This window comes from Triticum dicoccoides, chromosome 4A, assembly GCF_002162155.2.
Source record: "Triticum dicoccoides isolate Atlit2015 ecotype Zavitan chromosome 4A, WEW_v2.0, whole genome shotgun sequence".
Taxonomy (NCBI): domain Eukaryota; kingdom Viridiplantae; phylum Streptophyta; class Magnoliopsida; order Poales; family Poaceae; genus Triticum; species Triticum dicoccoides.
In genome coordinates, this window is record NC_041386.1 from 176,317,594 (window position 1) to 176,330,254 (window position 12,661).

At 45.1% G+C, this 12,661-nt stretch overlaps 1 protein-coding gene across 1 annotated transcript; it reads left to right on the forward strand.

The window, feature by feature from the left end:
- The first annotated feature begins 2,192 nt into the window (after nucleotides 1-2,192).
- LOC119285580 (probable apyrase 1) lies at nucleotides 2,193-10,396 on the forward strand. Its single transcript, XM_037564884.1, has 9 exons — nucleotides 2,193-2,929; nucleotides 4,475-4,603; nucleotides 4,684-4,740; nucleotides 4,881-4,973; nucleotides 5,143-5,348; nucleotides 6,622-6,716; nucleotides 7,223-7,440; nucleotides 9,662-9,851; nucleotides 9,938-10,396. The coding sequence occupies exons 1-9, from the start codon at nucleotides 2,573-2,575 to the stop codon at nucleotides 10,048-10,050; spliced, it is 1,458 nt and encodes a 485-aa protein (XP_037420781.1). The 5' UTR covers nucleotides 2,193-2,572; the 3' UTR covers nucleotides 10,051-10,396.
- Nucleotides 10,397-12,661: the final 2,265 nt, after the last annotated feature.

The following is a 12,661-nucleotide window of genomic DNA, read 5'->3' on the forward strand; positions in this document are numbered from 1 at the left end:
GCGGAGAAAATATCTGCGGGGGGGAGGGGGATCTGACGAGGCCGAGAGGGGGCCGTGGCGGCCTTATCCTCCCCCGTCACCGGCGAGCGGGTCCGGTGGCGACCGCGCCCTGTAGCGGCGCGCGTCCGAGGAACAGGAAGGGAGGGGTGCGGGGCGAGGAGCTGGGCCGGCTGGGCCGGCCAGGCTGGCTGCGGGCCAGGGGGGTTGGGCGGTGGCCGTGCGGGTGGGTTGGGCTGCCTGGTCCAGGGGGCTTCCCCCCCTTTTTTTGTTTTTTTGTAATTTCTTTCTTTTATTTATTTTCCCTTTCTGTTTTATTTAGTTTTAGGGCATTTAGGCATTTTATAAAATGGTGTTTGCTTCACCATAATTACCAGTGCAATATTTGGCAACCCCGAACATTTTCGCTTTGACTTTTGAAAACTTAGGGTGTTTGTCACTAATTCATATTTTGAATTAGCAATGATTTTGAACTACCACTTGGTTAGCAACAGTAACACTGATGACATGGCATCATTAGAAGAGTTTTACTGTAGCCTGATTATCCGGGCGTTACAGTATGTTTCTAGCCCAAGTTCTTCATCGAAAAACTATCTACAATGAATTCCTATTTCGTGTCAAGAAATTCATTTTATTTCCAAGCAACGTTATGTCATCCATATAAAGTATTAGAAATGTTATCGAACTCTCACTTGCTTTCTGGCAAACACAAGCACCTTCCCCATTCTTGATGAAGTCAAACTTTTTGACTATTTTATCAAAACAAAGATTCTAACTCCTTTATGATTGCTTTTGACCCTATGAAGTTTGCATAACGTATAGCATCCTTAGCATCGTCAAACCTTCGGGTTGTATCATGTGTATATCCTCGATTAAATGTTCATTGAGGAAATCCGTTTTGACGGTCATCTGCCACATCTAATAATCGAAATGTGCAACACCTGATAGAATAATCTGAACTGGGTTAAGCATCACTATGGCGAGATGATCTCGCCAAAGTCAACTCCTTTAACTTGTCAAAAATACTTTGCAACAAGTTGAGCTTTATGGTTGTAAACAATTTCATCCGCGTATCATTATAGATCCATTTACATTTGTAACATTTAGCACCTTCTAGAGAGCCTACTAAGTTCCAAACTTGATTGTGTGTATGGGCAAAATCGAGCGAAAATCTGATTACCAAGTTAAGTATGGAGAATCGGCTAAAACCATCACAACCGCTAAGCGGCACACATAAGATACCCACCCACATCACTCCAAAGAGGGCTTCGTCGAGACATCACACATGCGTCATCGTTATCACTCCTCCCCTAGAGGCGTCATCGTCTTCCCTAAATCCTAAGCAGACGACTCTGACTTCGCCGTAGGCAATCGTCGACCCAACCCACGCTTTAGTGCCCATGTGGAGATGTATAAAGATCTACACTAGACTCAGCCATTGTGACTAGACAACGCAGCTCCGACTCTGGCGGAGAACCACGAACGAGAACCAGGCACTCGCGCCGGGAAAGATCATCGAACAAACCACCTGTTACCCACCATCATACGCCACCGGACCCGTCACTACAATTTCAACTTCACAACAACAAACCAATCGAGATGATCCCCACGGACACGACAGAGAAGAGTCGACTACCTCAACCATGGCCACATTTCTGATTCAAGTGCTCATTAAGGGCTTCCTATGCATGAAGAGTCAACCAATGTAATACTAGTATTTTTCTAAATACATTTTTTGTTAAACTATGAAAATAGAATCCTTATGTCTTTATGCATATATTCCTAGTCATGTAATCAAATTGCTTATCTGGACCTCATATAAATTTGTTTGCTTACACCGAATTCATGAATCGAAATTATCAAATTCACGAATCCGGGTTATTGTCCACGAATCCGGGTTATTGTCCATGATTCACGAATCAGTTGGCCGATTCACGAACTAGAGATGTATACCCCCACCGAACTAGAGATGTACGACGGACCGCGAATCCGAACCCAGCGAACCGTGAATCGCAAATCGGGTAACTATGATCCAATGGCTGAGGCTGAACCCAAGTGCAGAGACAACATCCAGTGGCTGAGATCGAACCATCTGACCTGACTGCCTCAATCTCAGCCGTCGGATGCCGTGCTCTGGGCCCTCGTCGTATTTCCGGTCACGGCTTCACCGGTAAACCAAACTAACCACACCGGGTTCCCCCCCTCCCTTCTCCTCGCTCCCCTCTCCAATCGAGCGCAGCGAATTCATCATCACCCAAGTCACCAGTTCGCCCCCCTCCGATCTCAATGCCGCCCCGGGGTCAAACCCAGCGGTCGCTGTGAGCCGCGGCGGAGAGATCCCGCGCGCCAATTGGCGTCGCTCACCCCCACCTCACCCAGACCCCGTGCAAGGCCGCGCGCGGCCTCCCCGTCCGACGCCCTGGAGCCGTCGCAGCAGGAGGCGCTCAAGCCTTCCCCGACCAACGGCCGCATTCGCTACCGCTCGCCCTCCGCGGCCGATCTGCTCCCCGTTGATGACCTCACCGTTGGCCCCTCCGCCGCCGATGCCGCTGCGGCTACTGCGGCGGCCGCCAGGATGCGCCGCTTCTCGGCCGCCGGCGCGCGCCAGCAGCAAGGGGAGGCCGTCTCCGACCGCCTGCACCGCTACCGCGGGGTGCTGATGGTGGTGCTCTCGCCGGTGCTCCTCGTCTCCTTCGTGCTCCTCCTCATGCCGCGTTCCCCGGCCTCCGTCACTGGCGGGGCCTCCGGTGTGCTCCTCGCCACTGGAGGCAGGAGGTGGGGACCCCAGGCCGTCGGCGGAGTTGGTGACGGATCGAACAGGTATGCGGTGATATTTGACGCCGGAAGCTCCGGGAGCCGCGTGCACGTGTACTGCTTCGACGAGAGCCTGGATCTTGTTCCTATAGGGAATGCGATCGAGGTGTTCAAGCAGGTGACTTGTTGTGTTTTTTTTTTTTGGTTCTGCTTATCTTTAATAACGAAATGTGCTGGCGTTGTTGGCTGGATCTGCTCTTGTTGTGATCTTATGCGAGAGCTTTCGTTGGGATGGTTGTTTCTGGGTTGATGTTTGGAATGAGATTGTTCCATTCCTGCAAAACATGCACATGCGAGAGCAAACAGAATCAACTTACTCTGGACGAATAACTAGTGCATACTATTGAGTTGAGTCGTGATTTGCGACACTTGATGCGGATATTGCTGTATGGCAGCACTGAGTAGACCATTGGACCCATGAACGTACTATCTTGTACCCCCACAATTAGAAAAAAATATTGTACAATTGAATTCGATATATACATTGGTGGTTTGTTGTAAAGACATTAAGAGTAAGTAGCGCCAGTGATGCTAGTTGCATGAATGCATTTGGCATGCTAGGGTGGCACACTCATCAGTTCATGACAAGTTGACAACCAATCCATTTCATGTGTGCAACTATGAAGGAAATTTGAGCCCTTTGACTTATGATTGGCTCATGTTTGTCGGAACATAGATGTACTACCGGCTGTTTGTATTTGATGCCTACCCGATAAACTCAATAACCTGGTCCAGTTTGTTTATCTAAAGCAATCAATTATTTCGTAGTTGTCAACCTTATGGATGGTCATGCCTATTATTCTTCTGCAGTCGCATGAACCATGGAATGCTGCATATATATCAAGCAGAACTAGCTGGTATTTCCTGAAATATTTGAAAAATGGATGTTCTACCTGCCTTTTGCCCGAATGATATTCTAGAAACAATATATATGAATTTGTTAAACTGTAGAACCATTCAGTTGCAAATTGAAAAAAACTGCTATGAAGTACGGGCAATCTTGCCCTTTTATCAGTTATAGAACCCAGGTTGGTCGTCAGTCAATCAATCTAAGGCGTTTGTGCTGAGTTATTTATACTGGAGAAAAACTTACTTCGAACTTAAAACATTATTTATTCATTTATTGATTATCATTGTCAAAGCTACGGCCTCTTCTTGGCCAGAGAAGTATGCAGCGCTAGCTTACTACTTTGGTAAGGCTTGTCAGCACTGGATTTATGCATTAAGTTCATTAGGATTTTGATGGACCTTGCAGAGAAAGATGCTTGTTTCTTCCCAGGCACAAAATGATTTGACAAACTATGAAACTTCAAACGTAAAATGTAGTAATTGATTATCATTGTCCAAGATACATCCTAGACAAGTATGCAGCACTAGCTTACTACCTTGGTAAGGCTTATCTTCACTTCTCGAAAATGCACTAGCTTACTACCTTGGTAAGGCTTATCTTCACTCGAAAATGTTTATGCGTCAAATGCAGTAGGAGTTTCATGGATATTAAGAGAGAAAGATGTTTGTTTTGTCCTAGACATAAAATGATCTGACAATCCATGAATGCTCATGCCACTCTGTAATATACTTGAATAGAAAAGAAGAATTTTCCACGGAAAAAAGAGAGGGGAAAATACAATTTATCTGAATGCTCATCCCTTTTCCATTTCAGAAAAAACCAGGCTTGAGTTCTTATGCCAAGGATCCTCAGGAGGCTGCCGAGTCACTTGTTTCTCTTCTTGAGGAAGCTGAAAAAGTAGTTCCTGTAGAATTGCGTGAGCAAACACCTGTCAGGGTTGGGGTGAGTAATGGCTTTTTTGCTATCTACAGACTTTCATAAAGGGTTTTCTGGTGATTTTTTATTGTTGAACCCTTATGCAGGCCACCGCAGGTCTCAGAGCATTAGGAGCTGAAAGGTCTGAAGAAATTTTGCAAGCGGTAAGTATTCTCCTTGTATTAATCCAGCAATAGTGTGTCTTGTACCTGTCATTCTATCAAGATTGGATTATATCATGTTTCATCATAGTATCATTTTATATTCTTAATTAATATGTCGCTTGGGTTATTCTTGATACCAGGTTAGGGATCTCCTTCGTGACAAGAGTTCTTTCAAATCCGAACCAGATTGGGTCTCTGTTCTAGACGGATCTCAGGAAGGTGCATTCGCGTGGGTACGATAGATGCAGTCCCAATTTGTGTATGCACTCCAAAAAAAATGTTTAGTCTAGATGGAAGTAAAGAGAAACTTACCATTTGTTGCTCTTTTGTAACCTTTACCATTAAGAAACAACATGAATGTTTTCTTATATATCAACTTGGATGTTTCTTTGGCTTTTATAGGTTACCATCAACTATCTGTTGGAGAAATTGGGAAAGCCTTACTCACACACTGTTGGAGTGGTTGACTTAGGTGGTGGTTCTGTCCAAATGGCTTATGCTATCTCAGAAAAGGATGCAGCAAAGGCTCCTCAAGTTTCAGATGGCGAAGATTCATATGTGAAGAAGCTGGTACTTAAGGGAACAACATATTATCTTTATGTTCACAGGTATGCATCAAATAAGTGGTTGTAGCCCAAACTCCAAATGTCCAAGGATCATTGAACGTTTTTGTCGTATTATTTTTCTGACCAAGATACTACACCAGTTATATCTAGAACCTGTTATTAGTGGTGTAAATTTTGTGGAATCAATCTTTATGCTGCATAGTTATGATTCCTCCAGTAGGAATGACCTACAAATATTTTGGATTTGGAGTTTGGACTCTTAGGTCATACATAATTGTCCTTTAGATGTTGGTACCAGACAGTGACGACTGCAGATGTATCACACAGGTAAGGTGCACGTTTGGGCTGACCCAGTGGCCCATCTTATTCTTTTACTCCGTCACTTGCATTAGTAGAAGTGAACTATAGTTGAGTGGAAACTACTCAATCTGTCGTGGTTCGCCGCCTGCATGTCCCAGTCAATCTTGCAAAGTTGCGACCTGACTGCGGCTATGGCCGGGGCATCGGTTTATATAGCAAGAGACAATTGCTTATTTACCATTGACAAGCTTGGTCATTGCTCATTTGCAATTTTCTCATATAGCAATGGTGGGCGGCAGAGGGACGGGCGGGTGGCGCCGGAGGAGACGCCTCGGTAACTGTGTGCCATCAATGTGGGCGGCAGACAGACGGACGGGCGGCCATCGTGTCGTTTGAACGCGCGGCAATCGCCTGCACCGGGAAGCGGCGCGGCCGGCGCTCTCTCGGCTGGTGCGCCACTTCAATGCCGGCGCCAGTGAGCGGTCGTGTCCGCTCTGGCAGGGCATGAATGTGGGCGCTGACGCTCTGGAGTGGCGCTGACCAAAAACGCGTGGGAGGGGGGTGGGGTTTTTGGTGGGCCAGGGCGGTGAGAAGAGGGCTTGGGAGCGGTCCGGACTCCCGCAAAGCCCCCCCACGTTTGTCTCCAGATTGCGGGAGAAATCACGTCCGGACCGCTCCACGGACAGATACAGGCCCGCGTTGGATGGCTTCCGCTGTCCGGACAGTGCGGTCCGGACGCATGCGGGAGGTTTGCGGGTCGGCTTTGGAGGTGCCCGAATGTTACTTTAAATTGTTTAGTTTGAACAGGATAATGAAATTTAATATCCTGTAATGTTTTGTCATGGAGGTCGCTCCATGTGTCCTTCAACCCATTCTGCCTGTCACCACTCTCATATAGAACATATCGTTTACTGCATTGTGATCATCGACTATTTGAACAGATATCACAGTATTTCTTTTCCATCTAAATAAGATGGGTATGTACCATTCACATAAGTGCCATTATTTTCTGCAGTTATTTGCATTACGGTTTGCTGGCGGCTAGAGCAGAGATCTTAAAAGCCGGTGAAAACAGTGATTACAGCAACTGCATGTTGGATGGATATCATGGTATGTCCGCTTGGTTTTGCTTTATCTTCCGAGCCCAACACCCATATGTTTAAAACTGATTCATCTTTTCCTTGTTATTACCTTTCTAGAACTTAAAATGAACTTCATGTGAATATACTGAAATTGTGGCAGCATCATAACGACGGATGCCAATTTTAAAACTAAGGTGTTTTTCTTTTTCATGAACATCGTTCTATCCTATGCAAGGTTTTGTACCTTATTCTGAAATAAGCAACACTATATTTCATCATGTGGAAATTTGCATGCAGTCAAGTTTTAATAAATATTTACATTATGCTGTATAATGGAGGCATTAATAAAAGCATGTTTGCTATACTATCCTATTCTTCTCAGTAGGCAGAGTCTTTAGTGTGTATGCATGTTCCAGTTTTCCCATAATGAAAGTTACCCTTGAATTCAACGTGCTAATTGCTCATGTCAGATTTTACCCTTATGATTCTGTACGACAGTGACGGGTTTTAATTGCAATTTACATTGAATTGTAGGGAAATACCAATATGGTGATGATACATTTGAGGCCTCAGGTTCATCATCTGGTGCTACTTATTCCAAGTGCAGGGCTGTTGCAGTCAGAGCTCTTAAAGTTGATGAACCGGCATGCACTCACATGAAATGCACATTTGGTGGCGTGTGGAATGGTGGTGGTGGAGATGGACAGAAAAATCTTTTTGTAGCATCATTTTTCTATGACAGGGCTGCCCAGGTAAGTCTTTTTGAATTTTGACAAAAAAAAATTCTCGGGCAAATGGGTTTTTTGTCATGCCTCCATTGGATTGATGAAACCAAGCAGTCCCACACTCAGCAATTGTTTCTCTTCTTAGATAAAGGATATTTCAGCACCAAACATCCATCAAAGCCTTCACTTTCCAGTTCGCTCCAGGCTATCCTTTGTAGTTCCTTTGACTCACTCTCCAGTCTCCAGTCTTTCAGTACAGCGGGTGATCTGAAGCCACAACAGGTCATTGCAAATTCAGCACCACCATAGCAGGGTCTCGGCCATCTAAGTAGTCTAGTCTAACCAGACAGTTCCCTGAAAAAGAACTGCACTACTTAGTTTCTATAAAAACCATTATGCCGCAGGCTGCAGCACAGACGATATTTAGCACACACTGATTATTCTCACTTAACCGCCACCGAGACATTCAAAATCTTGACCAATACTGTGATGCCAACAAATTGAGAGTTGAAACCCCAATAGTCTTGAACCACGACACGTTTGAAGAAACGGTGTACCGTCTCAGGTTCATTACAATAAGTTATATTTTATCGCATACATTTTGCACCTTGCTTAGTTTATCTGTGGCAGCAAATTTTTTTTTTTTGCTTAAAAGATCAGAATAAATGGTGGAATGCACGATTGCCAAATGACAGGAGTTGGGGTATATTGACCATACAGCCCAAAGTTTGACAGCCTACAAAGAACTCAGACCCTACACCCTAGCATTCTAAGTTCCAAAACATGCAGTTAGGTTCCTCACTAAGTGGTTGTTTGGATAGGAGATATAAGCCACGGGGATATAGTAAACGAGTTTTTAGCCGCTTTTTAGCAAAATCGGTTTTACCAACTATTTTGTTAAAAACTAGTATATAGAAAAACACGTTTGGATGGTGTATGGTTGGCCTTGATGCGATTCTTCCGTGACCTTCTCTCTCAATTTTACCAAATTAATTTGCCATTGACGACCTTCCCAAGCTCCAGCCTCAAGAGTCCACAACTCCATCCTCAATCCTAGACGCGGCTGGTCCGCTCGGGCCGGCCTCCATGACTTCATGCACGGACGCCGGCGCGGGTGTTTCCCTCGTCGCCTCAACGCTGGAGGCCGCGTGGCTCAGAGAGGTGCTTGCGGGCGAAGCGGAGCTGGCTCGCGCGCGTTGCCTGCCAGTCCTCCATGCAAGACGTCCAGGACCTTGAGGAAGACCGACATCGTCGCATCGTTGGTGAAGACTACAATGTCGCTGTCGCCGGCATGCAGCTTGGTTGTACACATTGCAGTCGCCGCCTCGCCACTCCACTCGGCACCGCCGTCCGTCGCTGTTTTCGACCCTCCACTCGGCACCGCCGTCCGTCGCCGCTCTCGCCGCTCCACTCGGCACCGCTGCCCATTGCGGCTCTCGATGCCACAAGTCAGGCGCCCCACGTCGGCGCTGGCGCCGGCCTCGTGGTGGAAGACCTTCTCAAAGGAGCTCCATGCACGCCGAACCTGTATTTCTAAAACGCATTTTACCAAAAACGTTGTTGGACCCATTTTTCCAAAAACTCATATTTCGGGTATTACGAGAACCAAGTTTTGCTTATCCGAGGATTAGTTAGATTACCCAAACAGAGTTTTAGTTTGTTAGACCCTGGAACGAGTATATACATAACTGGTTCTCTAAAATCTAGGTATCCAAACAACCCCTAAAAGACTCAATCTTTAACAGTTCAAACCTGAGGTTCAAGGAGCAATAATCAAAACATCTTCCGAAAACCAAATTCAGATTTTGATCCACCAGAGACATGGGCTAACCATCCTGCTCATGAGAAATAATGAATGGATCCCAACATTGCATTGCTAAACTGCAGCTCCTAAACCAGTTACCATCCCGGAAGTGAACATTGCCACCATTGCCAACCTGCCATCTAAAATCCTTTGTTGCTACTTGCTACCATGACAATGCCATATGATCCTCTACCATTACCAACCTGCCCTAAAGCCCTTATTTGTTGAAATCAAACAGTTCTCCAAAAAATATTTACCACCCAGGTAGCCAACAGGCAATCAAGCAGATATCTAAATCCTGCATGTCAGGAATCCCTAAACCATCAGTCTTTCCTCTGCCATAAATTGACGTCTAAACTTTTCTGATTGTTCTGATGCTGGTTTCTGTTGACTTGCTTGCTCTTGTCACGTACACATTTAATTATTATCTCATTGTCTCATCAGGCTGGTTTTGTAAACCCGAAGGCAGCAGTTGCTAAGGTTAAACCATCAGACTTTGAAGAAGCTGCACGACGTGTTTGTAAATTGAATGTGAAGGAGGCACATGCCACCTATCCTGATGTTTCGGAGGAAGACATTCCATTCCTTTGCATGGATCTTGTTTACCAGCACACATTACTTGTGGATGGATTTGGTATGACTTAGTGCACAGGACAAAATTCGCAATAACTTAGAAGCTTTCGACATATTTCTTATTTTTTTCCGCCCATATTCTTTCAGGTGTGGATCCCTATCAAGATATTACGTTAGTAAAGAAGGTGCGTTACGGCAGTTCGTTTGTGGAAGCAGCATGGCCCCTTGGTAGTGCCATTGAGGTTGCATCTTCATCATAGGCAGAAACAGCTTGGAAGTAACTTGTCAAAAAGAACCACCCAGCATATAGTTTTGGCTTAGCTTACCAATCTGGAATAGCGAGTTCAGATTCTAGGTTTGATGTTAGGATTTTGCCTTTGATTCACCATTTGTTCTCCATCTTCCCTTCTATTTATTTAGCCTTTAAATACAATGACGTATACATGAGGAATATAGCTTTGAGTTGTCCCGTGCGGCCATTTGAACGTCTATTTTTTTGTACTAACGAAAGCCAGATCAGAAACTTTGTAATCCTTTTGGACTCTGATGCAGATGCATAAATCTGCACTATTCAATCTAGTTTCTGTTTAGTGAGTAGTTTCATAATATCTTGTGCTCTTTTGTACAACTCGGTTGACTTACTGTTGTTTGTTTGTGTGTAAGAATATGATCGTTCCCTCTTTTCTATAGGTTTTCTTTTTCCATGCGAACCAAATCCTCTTTTGAATATATAGTGTACCGAAACACCAATTGGTTTTGAAACTTGTGTTTCATCAGCGTTTGAACTTTGAAATGGGCACGAGATGCAAAATGAAGGGCTTAACAGCAGACTACCTGAAACCAGTCTGCGGTTTCCTGGTCACTGCCTGAACGCATAACAAAGTAGGGCCCAAGAACTCAAAACGTAGAGATAGGAAAAACTCAGAAAGTGAGATGTCGTCATGCATCCTGGATTCATACAGAACTGCAAAATTATCATTGGGGTGTCACAGCAGGAAATACATGAATTGTAGGCAGAAAGATAAGGAAAATTCTTATGAAATAGCCCATTCCATAGAAACCCCGTAGGAAACTTTCCTGTAGATACCCCGTCCTCTAAATTTCTATGTTTTTCCTTTGGTTAGAGCATGGCAAATATTCTGAGATGACTATGAAAGCACGTCTTGGATCCTTGAATTGAAGAGAGATTGAGAGGGATCAAGAATCCTAATTATCTAGTAGATCCCGCAAATAGGCGTCCCGCAAAACCGTTTTAAGGTTCACCCGAAAACTGATTTGCGGTACGGTGAGGGCTCCGGCGAAACTGATTTACAGTACGAGTTTATGGGATCTGTTTCGTTGGAGCCCTTGCAAACCAGTTTTGATTTTCATATTCACATCAACTACAAATTTGTATAATCATGCAATACACCGATTTAAATACTTGTACGATAATGACTCACATCCAAATACATGCGCAATACAAGAGGCAACAAGTTTGTCCAAAAGAATGTGCAATCAAACACAATTAAACACGATCAAATCAAGCAACACCATGGTTGCCAAGATCATCTCCTCCACCATCGGCCATAGCACCATCTTCGTCAACAACATTGGTCGAAGAATCATCACCACCATTGGCGGAAGCACCACCAAGTCCATCGGCCGAAGCATCACCACCTTCATTGGCTGAAGCATCACCACCACCATCTCCATTGCCGCCACCACCACCACCTCCATTGCCAAAAGCACCACCACCACCTCCATTGCCGAAAGCACCGCCACCAACATTGCCGAACCACCAACCACCATCACCACCTCCATTGCCGAAACCAGCACCACCAGCCATAAGATATTGAAGCTCTTGCCTCCTCTGAAACATGATCTTCATTCTTTTCAACTCCGGAAACTCCCTTGTCATTGGTTACATGCCATTCAGACTCATAATCAAGAACGGGTACTCCTCGGCGGTCTTCTCGCTACTCCTCTTTTGCTCCTCAAGAGTGATCTTGCGCTCCTCGAAGACACATCTCCTCTCCCAATTTGCCTCCTTTTGTTGGTTCTTCTTCTCGGCCAATGCTACATTGGTTTCCAGAGGCTTCTCCAACATGGTTTCCTTGACCTTCACCATTTCACTAACTTGCTTCCTCAAGCTAGATGCTTCAGCCGACCTGTTCACCCTATCCTTGTCCAACTTTCTTCCACCGGGCTTGTTCTTGTCCCCCCCTTTGGTGCATCATCACTATCATCATTGTCTTCCAAGTTAACTAGTGCACCTTTCTTTGGTGGAGCTTCTTGATCCATTTGCTTGAACCTTTCATGTGCAATGCGATCCTACAATTGGAATAGAGGCAAGTGTGAGCTCAAATTGTTATCAAAGCAAACAAAGTCACAAATATGTTCAACAAACTCACATAGTCATCAATTATGACACCACTTGGAGGTGCATTCCTCACCTGGTCCAAACAACCACTCCAACGGGCTAGGCGCATGAGAAAGATGTTGGGCTGAAACTTCCCTCCTGCATGAATAGTGTGTTTGAAGGTCACTCCATATCGGCGTCCCCTAACCTTCAAATATGGAGGCTCACATGCTCCATTTGGAGTGGCCTCCAAATATTATGTGGTCTGAGGGGCGTATGGTGACTGTGATAGACCGCCCTATTTGACCATGTTTGCCATATGGGTGGTTATTATGGCGATTGGGTTGATACGACACATCTGTTAGAGTTTCTCTAACAAGCACGGAAGTTGTTGTTACAGAGATTGCGTGCAAATTAGACAGAGACGCTAGAGTGTAACAATTAAAAAATTGATATAAAAATTAGAGAGAGACGGTCCTTGGAGGAGGATGGACGGGAGGATGAAGCCAGGGAGGAACTGTGCAGGGGAC